The sequence below is a fragment of the Natrix helvetica genome (assembly GCF_964273705.1).
Source record: "Natrix helvetica genome assembly, chromosome: 3".
NCBI classification, from domain to species: Eukaryota; Metazoa; Chordata; class Lepidosauria; order Squamata; family Natricidae; genus Natrix; species Natrix helvetica.
Window position 1 is genome coordinate 103,506,118 of NC_138549.1, and position 17,877 is coordinate 103,523,994.

A 17,877-nucleotide genomic window follows, 5' to 3' on the forward strand; every position below is an offset into this window, starting at 1 on the left:
CTTTATTTAAAAATTACTGTTGAATTGTTAGTCTCAAGGCTACCTGAATAATGCAACCCATAGAATGTCTATTCAAACAGCCACTGAGTAACATGTATTTTCCATTTTTTAAAAAAAAAACATTTTTAAAATAATTATCATTTAGTCATCACAGCTTTGGAATACTTTTAAAATCAGCAACTGAATGACTAAGAAAAAATCTCAAATCACTTTTATTTCCAACAACTTCAGTGCATCAGCATATTAGAGTCATTAGATTCCACGCAATTACATTTAAGAAAGCTGTATATTAAAGAAATCACACATTTGATCAATATGTTAAATAGGAATAGAGACTACGGCTCTCGAAATGTTACAGAAGTAATATTCCTAAGTATGCCTAGCCAGAAGCATCCCCAGTAATGGTCACTAGCTTCAAAATGTCAGACACAACTAAGCAATCCAAGTCCTATTAGTGTCAGGCCTGCAGCCATCTTTCCTTTTGGATCTTAGGCCTGCCACACTTTCTATTATTCTGCCATGCATTTTCTATTGTGGGAAAATGGGAGGTGGGATTGTAAGGAGTTGCATACTATGTAGCCATAACAAAATTCTTTCTAGGAAGCCAAGGTCATCCTTTGTCTCTGCACCTGACTGGAATTGGATGCGTGGAACTGCCAGCGTGGCAGTGGGAGATTGGACCATGTGATGGACTTGTGGGTGTGGGGGCAAGATCTTGAACTTTCAACTGGGTGGGGAAAATCAGGAAGCTTTCAGATTCGGGTTTTCCCAGATGTGCCAACATGGCTCTCTTAATAAATTGGAACTTTGAGCAATACTTTGCCTTGGACTGTGATTTAATTTTGGGTGCTATTTGGAACCCTGACAACAGGTAGTCCTTGACATATGACCGCAATTGAGCCCCAAATTTCTGTTGCTAAGCGAGACATTTCTTAAGTGAATTTTGGCCCATTTTATGATCTTTTTTGCCACTGTTAAGTGCATCCCTGCAGTTGTTGAGTTAGTAACATGGCTGTTAAGTGAATCTGTCTTCCCCATTGACTATGCTTGTCAGGAGGTCACAAAAGGTGATCACATGACCTCAGGATACAACTGTCATAAACATGAGTCAGTTGCAAAGTATCTGAAGTTTGATCACGTGACCATGGGGGTGCTACAACAGTCAGAAATGTGAAAAATAGTCATGTCACTTATCAGTGCCATTGTAACTTCGGTCACTAAACAAACTGTTGTAAATTGAGGACTACCTGTATACATTAAAAAGGAGCATCATTTTAAAGCCAACAACCATTGCTAAATGGAATATACTTGTTATACTTCTTGTTAAGTACACATTTTAGATAGGAAAATGCAAATAAGTTGACTTTGAAATGTTTCAAAGTATTTTCTCTCCTGTATAGCGAAAAAAAATGCTACAGAAGGTTTTTTATTGGCATATACTTTACATAAGATCAATGTAACTTTTAACTAGTTGCCATTTCTAATCAGATGCAAGTTGACACAAAGTAATTCAGGATAGCCGACAAAAATGTTAAAATCTTATTTTATTAAAGATCAAAAAGATGTGTTTCAGGTCACAAACATATTGCACAGTACTTCACATGATGCAGATTATAAAATCATTATAAAGTTTTTATACGCACCAAGTCTGAAAGTGCAAAACTTATTTTTTTCAAAATCAAAGCAGTTTTCATACATAAGTGTAAAGAATTGCACGTTTCTTCCATTAAGTTGGATGTAGTGGCTATACAGAAAGGCATCCAATGGCAGGGGGAGAAATTTGGGAGGGGGGAGGCATCAAGGAAAAAATAATAATATAACAGAGGGCTTTTTATTTTTGGACTTTTTACAGGAAAATGAGATGAAATGAGTAAGGAGGAGGAGAGCTCTCTTTTCTGGGATGGTTAAGATTTGAGTATTTAAACTACGTAAATTTCTTTATGTTCAATGTTTCCCAAAAGGAAAAAGGCTACTCAAAACTGCGTTGGTTATTGCAGTGGTGGGATTCAAATTTTTTTACTACCTGTTCTGTGGGCGTGGCTTTGTGGGCATGGCAAAGGAAGTATACTGCAAAATCCCCATTCCCTCCCCATCCAACTAATCTGCTTTTCAGCTCCGTTCTCCTGTTCAGGGCAACAAAAGATCAGCTGGGAGGCAGCAGGGGCAAGGACCGCCTATTTGCCAGTTCTCCAAACTACTCAAAATTTCCACTACCGGTTCTCCAGAACCTGTCAGAACTGGCTGAATATCACCTCTGGGTTACTGCAGGTAAAACAAAATCTCTTCCAACATAGAGACATTCCTGGGAATTATTTAAGCATGCTCTCCCTAGACCCGAACAATCTTGGGCAAATTTGAAGTTTGCTTTTCTATCATCTAATGAAAACCACTACAGTACACATTTGCTTACATATAGTTGCAGGATGACTAAGCTGGAGATTGCTACTTAAAACTATTGTGAATCTTTATGAACCTTACAATTTTGTTTCAAACAATTTATCCACAGGAACGTAGGAGTTACTTAAGTTTATACCAGAAACAAACAAAACAGATTTCCCTTATCTTCAAAAGAGAGCATTCCGATTTTAAAGGGGAAAAAAACCCAATAGTCTAATACCTACTAAAAAGTAATATGATTACTTTACAATATTATTAAACTTATAGATCATTTCACTATACAAATTGTATACTTATTTGGGGATAGAAAATACACTGTAGCTTTCTACAGTGCAAAAGAGACCAAAGCAAAGTGTTTAATTATTCAATTATTTAATATTTATAAGGCACATCTTTACTCAGAAATATGTATTATTATACTAAATGAAACCTTCTACCAGATAGGCACCCATGGTTTAGCAACTTCCTTCTTATAAAAACTAGCTTATTTAAAGGAATACATGGATTCTCTAACAGCGATATTGTTAAGTTGGGAACAGGTTTTCTGACCCTGAGATCGTGGGAGCATTTAACAGATTAAGAGCATTGGAATGGACCTTGTAGGTCATCTCGTCCAACCCCCCCACCCAAGCGTTTATCTCCCAATGTTCTGAAAACCTTTTCAATCTTCTAGAACATATTTGTGAGAAGCAGGATTAGAGATTGCAGGAGAAATAAATCAAGATTGCTGCATCTTTTTATATTGCAAAAGTGGAGTTCTTCTGCTGGATCAGAAGTTTCTAGTGGAGAAAAGTAATTTGTGGCAGAATCTGGATCCAATCCAGGTATACACAAGATTGTGTCCCATTTTCTTAATCATGCAGAAGATAAAAGGATATCTAGATGACTTTTTGCTCTAAATTCAGTTGATCTGGCAATTGCTTCTTAAAACTGTATGAAGCCGGAGTGATTTAATATGCTGATTCTTTGAATAGTAAACAGTTTATATTGAAGAATTATGATGTGTTTACCTTGAAGACAAATTAGTATCTTTTATTATTCTGCTTTAAAGCCAAATTGCAAACGTGATTCCTAATTCAAAAACCCACCATTATTATAAAATAATCCCTACTTGTATAGATTTTCTTGCATTCTAAAAACTTCACACACAGTATTGTGGAAATATACTTACATCTCATGAAATAAAGGTATTAGTATATAAGGTATATTTCCTTTATATTAATACAGATTGAATTATTCATACACTAAATATATTGACATGTGCGCATGTATACATAGTATATCCATATATACACTAAAATAATAATAAGTAAATGAACAAAGATCAAGAAGGCCTGTATAACATATGTACTGTAGATTAAAATCTCCATAAATTCTACCACTGTTCCCAGGCAAAATCATCTCCTCTTCCAAACAGAACAAAGAAGCCTAAAACTGTAAGAAAAATTACGGCATTTCCAGCCAGCACAAGGCCACAGGCTCCCCACTTGATCTGAAATAGAAAATAGAATAAAATTAACCTTTCATTCATTGATACAAAATATAGGCTATTTTAAGCATTAGAGAAGTCCAAAGAAATACAACATCATAATGGTAAAAGCACTTAAGATAAAACACCAAACTTTAAGAACCAAAAGAGCTACTAATTATGTAATTAGGAGTCATTATAGAACTCATCATCTAATTTGCTAAAACAAACTTGACATGAAAACAATTACAAGCCCTTGAATGGCTCAAGAGAGCAATTAATGAAAATTTACAAGAAAGCTCATCCACCAAAGCATAAAGCTAATCGGGAAGAATTATTTGTAAGCTATCAGCCACAACATAAAACAGAAGTTTCCTATTATCAGTACAAATCTGTAAAATACAGTAAAAATCACATACAAATTAATAATGTAACAATAATACATAATGGTAGTGGAAGTCACCAGAATTTGCACTACTTTTCAATCAAAGGGAGGACAGATAGCATACATTTTCTCCATGTTTCTAACCTATAGCTGCTGTGGCAGTGATCCCCAACCTTTATGGCTTGGTGGCCCAGTGATTGGGGGGGATGGGGAACTGGCCTATGCAAGCAATGGGCTGGGGGGTGCGCATGCACACCGACCCACTGCTTGTAAGTTGAGCTGTGTGCATGTGTGCCAGCCCACTGCTCAACAAGTCAAGCTGTGTGCATGCACACTGGCCTTTTTGCTCATGTGGCCTGGTTCTGAATGGCCATGGCCTGGTAGTGTACCTCCCGGGGGCTGGGGACCCCTGTGCTATGGGAAAGAATTATCAAGCTGGCATGTTATAAATTATTAGGTGGAAAAGCTGCCATTGTTATATATGAACAGGTAGGGGCTTACAACCTTTCACTTAGTGACCGAAGTTACAACAGCACTGAAAAAAAGTGACTTATGACTATTTTTATACTTACAACTTCTGCAGAATCCCCATAGTCACATAACCCAAATTTCTATGCTTGGCAACTGGTTCATATTTATGAAGGTTGCAGTGCCCTGAAGTTACGTAATCAACTTTTGCAACCTTCTGACAAGCAAAGTCAAGGGGGAAGCCAGATTCACTTACAATAAGAAATGTATTACTACCTTAACAGCTGCAGTGATTCACTTAACAACTGTGGCCAGAAAGGTTGTAAAATGAGACAAAACTCGCTTAACAAATGTCTCACTAAGCAACATAATTTTGAAGGTCAACTGGAGTCATAAGTTGAGGACTACCTGTATGTTGAAGAAAATAATACCCGTGAGTGATAGTTTAAAGGCCCTTATAGAACAAGTGGACACAAATAAAGTACTGGAATATGATACCCAAAGTTAACAACTGACTAGAAATTTTGGACAATTTTTTAGTCACTTAGAAATTAATTAGTTGTTTGTTAAAAGAGGCCCCAACAACAAAGAATTTCAATCTACTCTTAAAACATAGCAATTATCATTTTAGAGTGACTTGACATTGTTTATCTTTCTTCATCTTATAATTTTTTTTCTCTATTGGTGGCCTGGCATGATTTCTGTAAAGAGAATGTGCATTTGTGCCAAAGTTAAAGGTTTTGTAACTAATGCAACAATCCCCATGAAAACAAAGAATTTTATTAAATATTGTGCAAGAATGTTAATATGCCAAGCCTCAAACTGTTAAAAGGGGAAGTTAAGAGGTCAGTCACATTGTTTCATCACATTATGTTTTGTATCTAGTGGTATACAGTAACAATGTGTTATAAGACATATGTAGTTATAGGAAAACCACCGAGTTTGGAAACATGTTTCAGATCGTAACAGTTCTCCATGCTACAATGAAAATTTCAGAAATGGAAGCCTTAAATCTTTCAGCCAGCAATTATAACAGAAGAAAGTCTGAAAGTGTGAGTAGCATAGTCAAAGATACATTAATTCAGACATAATTATCCTAGTCCAGGGCAGTTTGTTTGATCAGGAGCAAGCTGTGTGTGTTTGATCCTTCATCTCTGTTTTTCATACTTCAGTACCTCCAAATAATGTTAAACTATAATTCCCCAATTCAGATGTCACGGAAAATTGCAATTTAACAAACTAAGTGATGGGGAAAATGGGAGAAGGGAAACATGTGCATATGTTCTGTTTTCACATCAAACAGGTAAATGGAGAGATGCTTGAACAAGATATTATGTGGCATAATGGATTTGGGATACCATAATTAGAAAGTGCACCAAAAGCATTTTTTTTAAATGACAGATTTCTCACTTAGGTTCAAATCATTAATGCTTTGACAAAATACTGTGAAGAGTATCATGGAATCAAACACCACAATGCATGAATCAACTCCTGTCCTGAGAGCAAGTTTTTCTTTATAGATATACTGTACATTTACTTTTCTGTGAAAAAGCAAAATAAAAGAACTATTATTTCAAAAGATGCTATAAAAATGTTAAAGCAAGAAGCATTTTATCCTCCAGGGATGATGGACACCCCCCCCAAAAAAAGTTATTAAATTTGGCAAGTCTGACAAGAGAAGAGAAAGAAGGCAGACAACAGATAAAGAGGAGGAATTGCATCAAAGCAATGCCTCTATCTATCTAGCCATCAATCCATCCATCCAACCGTCCATTCTGTTCCCCCCAAAATAAGACCCAACCAGAAAATAAGTCCTAGCATGATTTTTCAGAATGCTCATAATTTACAGTAAGATCTACCCAAAAAATAAGCTCCAGTTAAGACTGTCAATTAGACAAATGTATTACTGTATTTCCCCCAAAATAAGACCTAATCAGAAAATAAGCCTTAGTGCATCTTTTGTAGACAAATTAGTATAAGACCCAGTGGAAACATGGTGCCTGCCTGCCTGCCTGCCTGCCTATCTATATCTATCTATCTATCTATCTATCTATCTATCTATCTATCTATCTATCTATCTATCTATCTATCTATCTATCATCTATCTATCCATCCATCCATCCATCCATCCATCCATCCATCCATCCATCCATCCATCCTTCTATCTTATTTAACATTCACCCATCTCCATCACAGAGAAATGAGAAGTATTTGTCTATACAGCAGTGGTACTTTATTAACTATATATCTCAGAAACAACTTTGAACCAGGGTACTGTGGGTCAGATAAAAATGACTAAATAGCAGACAAGACCAGATAATCAAAATCCTTCCCTTTTTTACATGCATGAGATGCATGTAATACACATTAAAGGGAAAGGGCTTTCAGTCTTTTTACATTGTTAATCCCCTTGGGAAGCCTACGCTTCTGTCATTAGTCTCCCAAGTATTGTCTATTTCAACTAGATAATCCATTTCAATATTAAAATGTCAATGTCCCCATTTTTATTTTATTAATATTTTTGGTCCAAAACTGAAATAGAGTTAAATACTTTGTGCTATTGTACCTGGTTTTCCCACTGTGGGTATCTTCATAATTATTTTTCATCGTACAGCTGAGACGCTGCTTATCTATGAGACTAAAAGAATCAAAAACATGCTTAGTACGGAGAAAACCTCATTTAATAGTGGAGTTTTAATTGAAAATAGGAAGTTTCAGATTGTCCTTTGCATGCCATTGATACCAATCTGATAAATGTGCTTTATCGTCTTTATCAAAGATGATTTGGGGATTGAAGGATAAAACATAAGAAGAACAGTTGCAGGATTTGTGTATGTCTAGTTTAATGAAAAGAAGGACTAGGGGAGACAGGATAGCAGTGTTCCAATATCTCAGGGGCTGCCAAAAAGAAGAGGGAGTCAAACTATTTTCCAAGGCACCTGAGGGTAGAACAAGAAGTAATGGATGGAAACTAATAAGGAGAGAACTAACCTAGAATTAAGGAGAAATTTCCTGACAGTTACAACAATTAATAGGTTAAACAACTTGCCTCTAGAAATTATGGGTGCTCCAATACTGGATGTTTTTAAGAGACTGGACAATCATTTGTCTGAAATGATATAGGTCTCCTGCTTGAGCAGCAGGTTGGACTAGAAGACCTCTAAGATCCCTTCCAAGTCTGTTATTCTGTATTCCATTCTGCTTGTAAAATGTAAAAGCTACATGACATGTGCTTTTAAGATTCAGAAATGCATCAATGAATCAGCATTATATCAAGTTATGCCTTATTAATTTATTTTCTTATGATGAATCTTAAGCTCGATGGATATGACAGAGCTTACATTTCCTCTCCAAAGAAAATTGTCCAAAAATGTTTTTCTCCATTTTATATTTTTAACCAGGAGCTAAATTTATTTTAGTAATAATAGGAAAGAAGTAGAGCTCCCTCTAGTGGTATGACTGTGAAATTGTTTTTCTTCTTCTATTGTATCTTTCCTAAGGGAAAAAAAATACACTCAGCCAAAAGTATAGCAGAAAATATTAGGTGTTATTGCTAATATTCTCTGAAATTGGCAGAGACAATTTTATAACTGCAACAAGTCAAAGAATTAACACAAAAAAATGGAATCAAGAAATTGAGAAACAACCCTAAGATGAGAAGTATAGATACATGTATATAGTTACGTTTTAATAAGAACAGCCATTATTTAATCATCAAGACTAGCTAAAAAAACTCTGAAGAAATCTATTAGGTTGTTTTACTGGGCATTTTATAGTTTAAATGATCCCATTGGGCACTCAATAAATTACGACAAACAAAATCAATAGCATTAAAATCAGTATCTCTCTTTCTCAGCCCAATTCAACTCAACGTGTTATTATTGTGGGTAAAATGGGAGGAGGAAGGGGTATGTTTGTTGCTTTGAGTTATTTATAAAAACAATAAAGGCAGGATTTTAAACACTGAAAAATAACAAATGAATAAAGGTACACAGAATTAAGGTTGAGAAGAATGTGAATGGGTTGGAAGGAGACTCATCACTGAATGTAGCAACCGAGAGTAATAGGATATGTAAAATTAATGGAATGCAACAATGCTAAATATATGTTTACTTCTGTTGCATTATCCATTCATTCTAAATGTAACCAAAATTTAAATATATGTTTACTTCTGTTGCATTATCCATTCATTCTAAATGTAACCAAAATTTAAATATATTTTTACTTCTGTTGCATTATCCATTCATTCTAAATGTAACCAAAATTTAAATATATTTTTACTTCTGTTGCATTATCCATTCATTCTAAATGTAACCAAAATTTAAATATATTTTTACTTCTGTTGCATTATCCATTCATTCTAAATGTAACCAAAATTTAAATATATGTTTACTTCTGTTGCATTATCCATTCATTCTAAATGTAACCAAAATTTAAATATATTTTTACTTCTGTTGCATTATCCATTCATTCTAAATGTAACCAAAATTTAAATATATTTTTACTTCTGTTGCATTATCCATTCATTCTAAATGTAACCAAAATTTAAATATATGTTTACTTCTGTTGCATTATCCATTCATTCTAAATGTAACCAAAATTTAAATATATGTTTACTTCTGTTGCATTATCCATTCATTCTAAATGTAACCAAAATTTAAATATATTTTTACTTCTGTTGCATTATCCATTCATTCTAAATGTAACCAAAATTTAAATATATTTTTACTTCTGTTGCATTATCCATTCATTCTAAATGTAACCAAAATTTAAATATATGTTTACTTCTGTTGCATTATCCATTCATTCTAAATGTAACCAAAATTTAAATATATTTTTACTTCTGTTGCATTATCCATTCATTCTAAATGTAACCAAAATTTAAATATATTTTTACTTCTGTTGCATTATCCATTCATTCTAAATGTAACCAAAATTTAAATATATTTTTACTTCTGTTGCATTATCCATTCATTCTAAATGTAACCAAAATTTAAATATATGTTTACTTCTGTTGCATTATCCATTCATTCTAAATATAACCAAAATTTAAATATATGTTTACTTCTGTTGCATTATCCATTCATTCTAAATATAACCAAAATTTATTGGGGCTATCGTTGTGTATAGCAACACAACACAGTACACTAGAACCTCTGGTCACAAATGCTTCTGATTATGACCAAATCGGGTTCCAACCAAAAAATTCACATTTTTGAATCTGGTCATGAACACATCCTCGGGTGGCCATCAAGCATGGCTACGGCCGATTTCCCCTTCTGTGTAAATTTTTTTGTAAGCACCAAAAAATAGTGACCTTGTGTGGCCGCTGCATTAATTTTGGTTAGGTTCGGGTCACAACCAAATCAGTTTGCAACCAAAGTTATGGAACGAACTATGGTCATGACCAGAGGTTCTACTGTATATATGCATGCATACATACATACATGCAAACATACATGGCAAAGGTTTCCCCCATCCACTCATGTACAATTCGGGGAAGGGGCAAATGCTCATCTCTGTTTCTTAGTTGCGGGAACAAGAGCTGTCCGAAGACATTTCCGTGGTCATGTGGTCAGCATGATAATATGCCGAAGCACACAGAATACTGTTACCTTTCCATAGAAGCAATACCAATTTAACTACTTGCATTTGCATGCTTTCAAACTACTAGGTGGGCAGCAGTTGGGCCAAGGACAGGAGCTTACCCCATCATGCGGCACTTGGTTATTTGTTGCTGCACATTTTTAAGCTCATCTCTAAAATATGCTACCTCCTTTTTCAACTCATTTTGTCCCTGCATAATAGCTTGAAACATTTGAGTAACAGATAAATCTTTTGAACTCTCTCCAGTCTTTTCTTGTAAAAATGATGAAATATTTGTCTGTTGAATCGTTGGACTAAATACAGTAGAGGTCGGTGCCGAGGCTGCTTTGCCTGTAGGTGGTTTTCTAGGCCCCATTGTCTAAGTTCAGAAAGAGTATAAATCTTTTGCAAAAGAAATGGTGTCTGTGAAGCGCACAGCCCAGTGGGTCCGAGAAGACAGGCAAATCCAAAAGTGAAAATTAACTCTCTGTCACAGTTCCAAGCCAAGAAGTCACACACAAAAATTAAATAACACCTCAGCAGTGCCACAGGCTGATAGCTTCCATGCCATGCTGCACTGAGGCAGTAATTGCTGCAAAAGGGGCCCAAACCAAGTACTGAGTACATATGCATGCTTATACTTTTCAGAGGTCTGATATTGTTCTATGTACAGTCCTTGTTTTATTGATTGCATGTAATATTCTAATTTTCTGAGATTGTGGATTTGGTGTTTTCATGAGCTGTAAACCATAATCGTCACAATTATGACAATGAGTCTTATCTCATATATTAGTTTCACCTTTGAAGTTGCATTACTGAAATAAATGAACTTCTGCATGTTATTCTAATTTTTCGAGTTTCACCTGTATATGAATACATATACACATACAGTGCACTGATAATATTACAGTATTTAGTTTGGCTAATGAAACATTTGCAAGAAAATTACAAAGCTCAGAGAGTACCAAGGACTTTTCATACAGTACACTTATTCCCACTGGTGGGGAAAAAAAGAGATAGTACATGTCAAAATCAAGTTTTGCAACTTCCAATATAAATTCTGGAAAAAAATTCAAAGTCCAAAATTAAAGAAAATAAATAACACCACCTCTTTAAAAATATACACTGTATGATATAAATATGTGAATACTTTTCTTACTCTTCTTCCTGTAGTAGTATGCTAGATTATAATTTAGCATAATGCAGAAATTGGCCATTGTAGTCAACAAGTCGTGGTATATGATTTAGCAAGTAATGAAATTCAATAAGCCACAGGTGGGGCCTGCATGAGTTCAACTGCTGAAAAACAGGTTGATTCACATATCACTAGTTTTGGCTCATCAAGATTGAATCTCTGCAAATATACTAACTAGGAACTAGTTATTTAATCCGTAGACAGAAAACATCTCAAACAACTTATTCTTCCAAGGCATCAGAGAATTTTCATTCTTGCATTTGTTAATATCATCCTTTCAGCAATTCCTCCCAATTCCTAGCAAATATTCATGGGACAGAACTGAAATAGTAATCCATTTTTCTGTACTACATATTCTATAATGATTATCTATGGCACCCCCTTAATACAAAAATCTAGACAATTTTTATCTGAACTTTTGCTTGCAGAGGAAGTTTCAAAGTAACAAATAATACAGTTCTGTTTTGCAATTTGCAGACACAGCAATATTACAAGAAACAGCAGAAAGTCATTTTTTCCCTGCAGGGACGTGCGGTCAGGGGAGGCAGAGGAGGCAGAGCCTCACCGCTCTCATCATGAAAATAAAAAAAGGGAAAAGGGAAAAGGCGCTGAGGAGCCTTCTGCACACGTGGTCCGGGAAGGAGACCACGGGTGCAGGAGGCTCCTCTAGCCTCAGCCTCCCTCCTGCACCCGTGGTCCCATTCCCCGCCTTCCTGAGTCAACATGAAGGGGACTGTGGAGCGTGAGCCGCAGTCCCCTTCATGTTGACTCAGGAAGGCGGGGAATGGGACCACGTGTGCAGGAAGCTGAGGCAGCTTCAGCCTCCTGCACACGTGGTCCCATTCCCCGCCTTCCTGAGTCAACATGAAGGGGACCGCGGCTCGCGCTGATGACATCACCAGCCTCACCAGCCATAAACCTCACCGCACGTCACTGTAATACTGTATGTTATTTTCTTTCTTACTGATGTTATTTTCTTTCTTATTGCCTGAAGTAATGTTATATTGTTCTGTGACCACAATAAAATGCATTGATTGTCTGATCGCAAACCCAGCCATGATCACTTCCAAATCATGATTTACAGGTTGTGGTTTTTGGTTGAAGTTGTGGTTTGTTAAACCATAATTTTAGCACAAAATATGAACTCAACAATACAATTTCAATTATGAAATCTTTATTGTTTATGCAATGTCTCCTGTCACTTATAAAGGGAATGCCTGAAAGAACCCATCCTATTGTATCATCAAGCATCTGGTATACAATGTTTTTCAGTGACAATGTTATAAATGTGCAAATTAACAGAAATCATTTGTTAACAATCTTTCCACACAGCAAGACTTCTGAGGGCATACATGTAAACTCTCATTGTCTTATTACAGGACTTACCACTTCAACACGTGCAAGAATGATAGGAAGTCCAAAAGCAGAGACCACAATTCCAGTTGTGAAAAAATACGACAGTTCCTTGCATGTACTGCTTGCTGCATCTGTATCATCGCTTACTCTTGTTGCAATGAAGTGAGGAATAGGGCTTATGGCATAAAATATCAAGACAAATAACGGCCAGTAGGTGCTGCAGAATGATAAAGAACAGGAGATTAAGGAAGTTTAAAATAAATGCATATGCAATATCAACTTCTTTTGCCATATACAAAAATGCAACTGTACACATTCACATATTTATCTTATCACATGTGATAAATACAGGTAGGTCTCGAAGTACGACCACAATTGAGCCCAAAATTCCCATTGCTAAGACAAGACAGTTGTTAAGTGAGTGTTGCCCTTTCTTAATGAGTTTTCCTGCCACAAGTGTATCACACTGCAGTTGATAGGTTAGTAACTTGGTTGTTAAGTGAATCTGACTTTGCTTGTCAGATGGTCACAAAAGATGATCACATGACCCTGGGACACTGCAACCATCATAAACACATGCCAGTTGGCAAATGTCCAAATTTTGATCACATGCCCATAGGGATGCTGCAATGGTGGTAAATGCAAAAAATGATCTTGTCACTTTTTTCCATTCCGTTGTAATGTTGGTCACTAAATGAATTATTTCAAGTCGAGCACTATCTATATAAGTCACTTTGTACTGCTTCCCCAATTCCCAACTCTTTGATCCACATCTAAAATGCATTTATTCAATCCACTGTTTTTGGTACATTTTTGCCAGACTAGTTCAGTTTTCCTCTTTTTTCATACCATTTCCAAGTAGTAATCCCACCATTACTACTCAAATTGTATCCCTCTACTAAATTTATAGACTTTTATGCCAAATAAATGTGTTCAAAATTTACATGATCGATAGCAAAGAACTGATATTGTCTCACTCAAAGTAATATGTTCTTACCCATATGTTTCTAACGCACATCCCAACATAAGAAATGTCAAACCAATGACTCCAGTGAATGATAAACCAACCAAAGCTGTAAAAGTGGAAATAAAAAAGAATGTCACTCAGTTTAATTTGAATAAACCAACTCTCGTGAGCATAATTATAAAATCACTGGCTGCTGACATTCTTTAAAAATAATGTTAGCAAGCATCGTGGAAGTTCTAAGCAGAGACATAAATGATCTTGTTAACTTGACCATATAGAATGATTTCATATTTTCCTTAAAAAATGCTGCCTCCCATACCTACTACAAATGATCAAAGTAGCAAACTTTGACCACGCTTGCCAAAAGTTATCCTTCCTGATTGGGAACTTCTATTCTTAGATTTTGGCTTGAGTTTTTTAATTACACCACGAACAGAAACAGTTCTGCAAAGTGGAACAGAAATAGGACAAACTGGTCTTAGTGATTTTGATGCCCCAAAGTCTGCGGAGATGAGGCAAGGGAGCGGTCAGGGAGTGCTTCTACAGCAGGGATCCCCAAACTTGGCAACTTTAAGACTTGTGGACTTCAACTCCCAGAATTCTCCAGCCAGCTAGGCGAAGAAGAGAAATCACCAAAGAAGAAACTTTGCCTGGCACCCAAAGGTCCATACTGCACTTGCCAGTGAACCAGCGGAATAAGCACGACAGAGGGAGGATCCTTCTTTCCTTTGATCTCTGTTTTCTGCGGGACTGTAATGTCCTTGGGGAACCCCCGGGGCAGGGTGCAGGAGAAAGCGACACCACCACTAGCAACAGCAGAATAGGAAAAAGACCCGTCCAAACTAAAAAAATCCTTTACGAAGAGCGCCTGAGTAGCCGGCGAGGAGATGGGGAAGAGAAAGAGATCTTGGGATCTCCCGGGGAAAAGATGCGGTTGCCCGAGCGATGGTGGCTATGAGGAGAAACGTACGACTTCCTCAAGACAATCCCTCCCAGAGAAATGGGGGGAACGGCTCGTACCTTTGATCCCCGCCATGCCTCCTTCCTTGAAGGGGCGATTCTCACGATCGCTTTCCGGACTTCGAGGCAGCGGAGGCGGAGTGTAAGGAAAGCTTCTTCCGCCTTCTCTTCACGTGGTCCACTGAGAACGCCTGCCCCTTCCCACAAGGAAGGAGGGAGGAAAACGAGGGAGAAACGGGAAGAAGTTGCTTCACAGTAACAAAAATAACCAAATACCCATCCCTAGATGACGGCGCTTCGGGGATCTGGCGGGATCGAGTGAGATCTTTCGGATGGGCTGCTTCGTGTTCGAACAGCACCAGCTTGCGAGTAAATCTCTCTCAGGAATTCTCTCAGTAGGAAGTTCTTGTTTCTCCACCGCGCCAGAAAATAGAAATAAATTCTACTTGTATTATTTGTTTCTCTCGGGCGCTCTCCATCACAGCTCGTGTTACCTAAGGAAATATGATTTGGGGGGGGGGGGTGTCATCTTTGATAATAATAATACTTTATTTGTCAGTGCACAACATATGTATAGTGAGATTGGTTGAGCTCCCTCGGTGCACTCCCCCCCCCAACACAACACAGTGAAGACAGAAAATCCCTAAACCAATAAATCGTATTAACAGACACCCAGTCCTATTGCACCAGTGTGAACATGTTACACATTGCGCTGGCCCTGCAAGTCCATCGTACTATGTATTTATGATGTTATTTATACATTCAGGAATCTGACAGCCCACAGATAAAACTGCTCTTCTGTGGAACTCAGGAGGGGGGGGGAAGTTTTGTAACTTAACAATCATGCAACTGGTAATAATACATGAAAAGTATAAAACCAGGTGTTGTGGGTGCAGGTTGCTCTGTTAACAGCCATCATCCTGGATCTAGCATCTGCTTAGAGGACAGAACTAAAGTCCAAAATAGTACAAGGTCTCGTGCTTGAGCTGGGGAGTCAGACTAGAAGATCTCCAAAGTCCCTTCCAATTCTGTTGTTCTTGTTATTCTGTTAAAGCGCAGCCAAGCCCTTGGGTTGAGAACCAGCTGGCTGACTTTTGTCTGAGCATCTTTTTGGCAGGAAAGGAGAATTTGCAAGCTAAAATGAACTGTCTGTGGAGATTCTCAGTCATCCAGGTCACGGTTGTCCCAAAGGTGCTTTTCCAAGAGGCAACTGGATTGTTTTTTCTTCGAAGATGTTTCGCTTCTCATCCAAGAAGCTTCTTCAGCTCTGGCTGGATTGTGGGGAATAAATCCTCCATTCCCCACCATCCAGCCAGAGCTGAAGAAAAACCAGGAAGTCCAGTTACCTCTTCAAAAAGCACCTTTAGGACTAAAATCAACTGGTTTTTGCTTTACTGCCATCTCAGAGTTTTCGAGGAAAATAAATTTACGTCCGGTTTTAATTTTAAGAAGTATTTGTTTTGAGGGGTAATTTGTCGAGGGGTGGGGAACCTTGTCTGGGAAAAATATCACTCAGGGCTTTATTAACGTACAACAGAATAGGTTAAGGTAAAGGTTCCCCCGCACATATGTGCTAGTCATTCCCGACTCTAGGGGGCAATGCTCATCTCCGTTTCAAAGCCGAAGAGCCAGTGCTGTCCGAAGACATCTCCATGGTCATGTGGCCGGCATGACTAAATGCCGAAGGCGCATGGAACACTGTTACCTTCCCACCAAAGGTGGTTTCTATTTTTCTACTTGCATTTTTACATGCTTTCGAACTGCTAGGTTGGCAGAAGCTGGGACAAGTAACGGGAGCTTACCCCATTATGCGGTGCTAGGGATTTGAACTGCTGACCTTTCTGATCAACAAGCTCAGCGTCTTAGCCACTGAGCCACCATGTCAACAGAATATTTTGATTCTTATGTTCTCCCGTGGGCATGCTGATATTTAGAAATAATTTGGCATTTTTATACCCATGCAAAAATCTGTAATGGCACAGGAAATGAAATCCCAGTTTTTACTCTTTGGATTCCTCAAAAGCAGTTTAACCCATGAACAAAATGTTTAGAAAAGTATGAAGAGGTTTTTTCTTTTCCCATATGAAGAGAGTGATAGGACAGGGAAAGAAAATCATTAAAATGATTACTTCTAGAGCAGTGTGAAGATCTTCATGTGGCAATGCCATCAGTTTGAAGTGTTGCACTAAGTTTCAGATGATGGGTGTTCTCAGTAAACAGAGACTCCGAGTTGGAAGAAACTTTGGAGGTCTTCTAATCCAACCCCTGTCCAGTGTGGGACAAATAGTTGTTCAATCATCTCTTTAAAATGTTCACTCATCTCCCTGTACTTCAAAGGGACAGGTTGTTCAATTTATTAATGCCTCTGAGAGTCAGGAAATTCCTCCTTATTTCAAATTTAGATCTGTCCCTATAAAGCTTCCATTGGTTGGTTCTAGTCTTACCATTGGCTGCTATAGAGAATCAATCCCTGAATTCTAAATGCCCGTTTTTTTACTTTTTGATCTATTTCTCAGTACCATCTGTGCATTACGGCTATTTTACCGTGGGATTTTTTTTAAACTGGTCCTGTAATATGAATATTACATATGCTTGTGAATGTTTCCCTGCCTTAAATGTCCACACCTACATAAGAAAAGCACTTCATCAGTATAATTTGTCTCCTAACAAAATGAAGTGACTTCAACAAAAAAAGGTCTTCCCCTTTTTTGCAGGCAGCATAATATTCAAGAGTTAGACAGTTGTGAAGAAGAATTGATACTTCATTTATATCGATTTAATCTATTGCTGCTTTGACCATTTATACCCAGAGGACATTGGTTGAATTGCAACCTTTATTTCATAAGGAAGATATTTTTTTAAATAAAAGTGTTGAAGCCCAGGAAAGCTATAGATAGAAGGCAGCATCATTTTTATATATTTTAAAATTACATGAATTGAACAAGGAACTCTCTTTTGGAGGTTCCCAGAATATAAATTCAGAAAATTGTAGAGAGCACAAAACAAGCAGAAAATAGGTGTGTTGGAGGAGGACATGACTGGGTTGAGGGAGGAGGTTAAGACGGTCCAGAAGGAGAATAGAGAATTTGAAAATC

The 17,877-nt window shown here is 37.2% G+C and overlaps 1 protein-coding gene across 1 annotated transcript; it reads right to left on the reverse strand.

The window, feature by feature from the left end:
• Positions 1-1,527: 1,527 nt before the first annotated feature.
• Positions 1,528-14,950, reverse strand: LEPROT (leptin receptor overlapping transcript). The gene is made up of 4 exons (XM_081946600.1): positions 14,843-14,950; positions 13,853-13,928; positions 12,886-13,072; positions 1,528-3,889 (listed from the first exon to the last, which is right to left on the reverse strand). The coding sequence occupies exons 1-4, from the start codon at positions 14,856-14,858 to the stop codon at positions 3,773-3,775; spliced, it is 396 nt and encodes a 131-aa protein (XP_081802726.1). The 5' UTR covers positions 14,859-14,950; the 3' UTR covers positions 1,528-3,772.
• Between the last annotated feature and the right edge of the window lie 2,927 nt (positions 14,951-17,877).

What these genes read in the sequence shown, in the direction of transcription:
- LEPROT (XM_081946600.1), bottom strand. An exon ending in TGTGCGTTAGAAACATATGG is followed by an intron (nt 13,073 to 13,852) that starts GTAAGAACATAT and finishes ATCATTCTGCAG; the next exon opens with CACCTACTGGCCGTTATTTG. An exon ending in TTCTTGCACGTGTTGAAGTG is followed by an intron (nt 3,890 to 12,885) that starts GTAAGTCCTGTA and finishes TTTCTATTTCAG; the next exon opens with ATCAAGTGGGGAGCCTGTGG.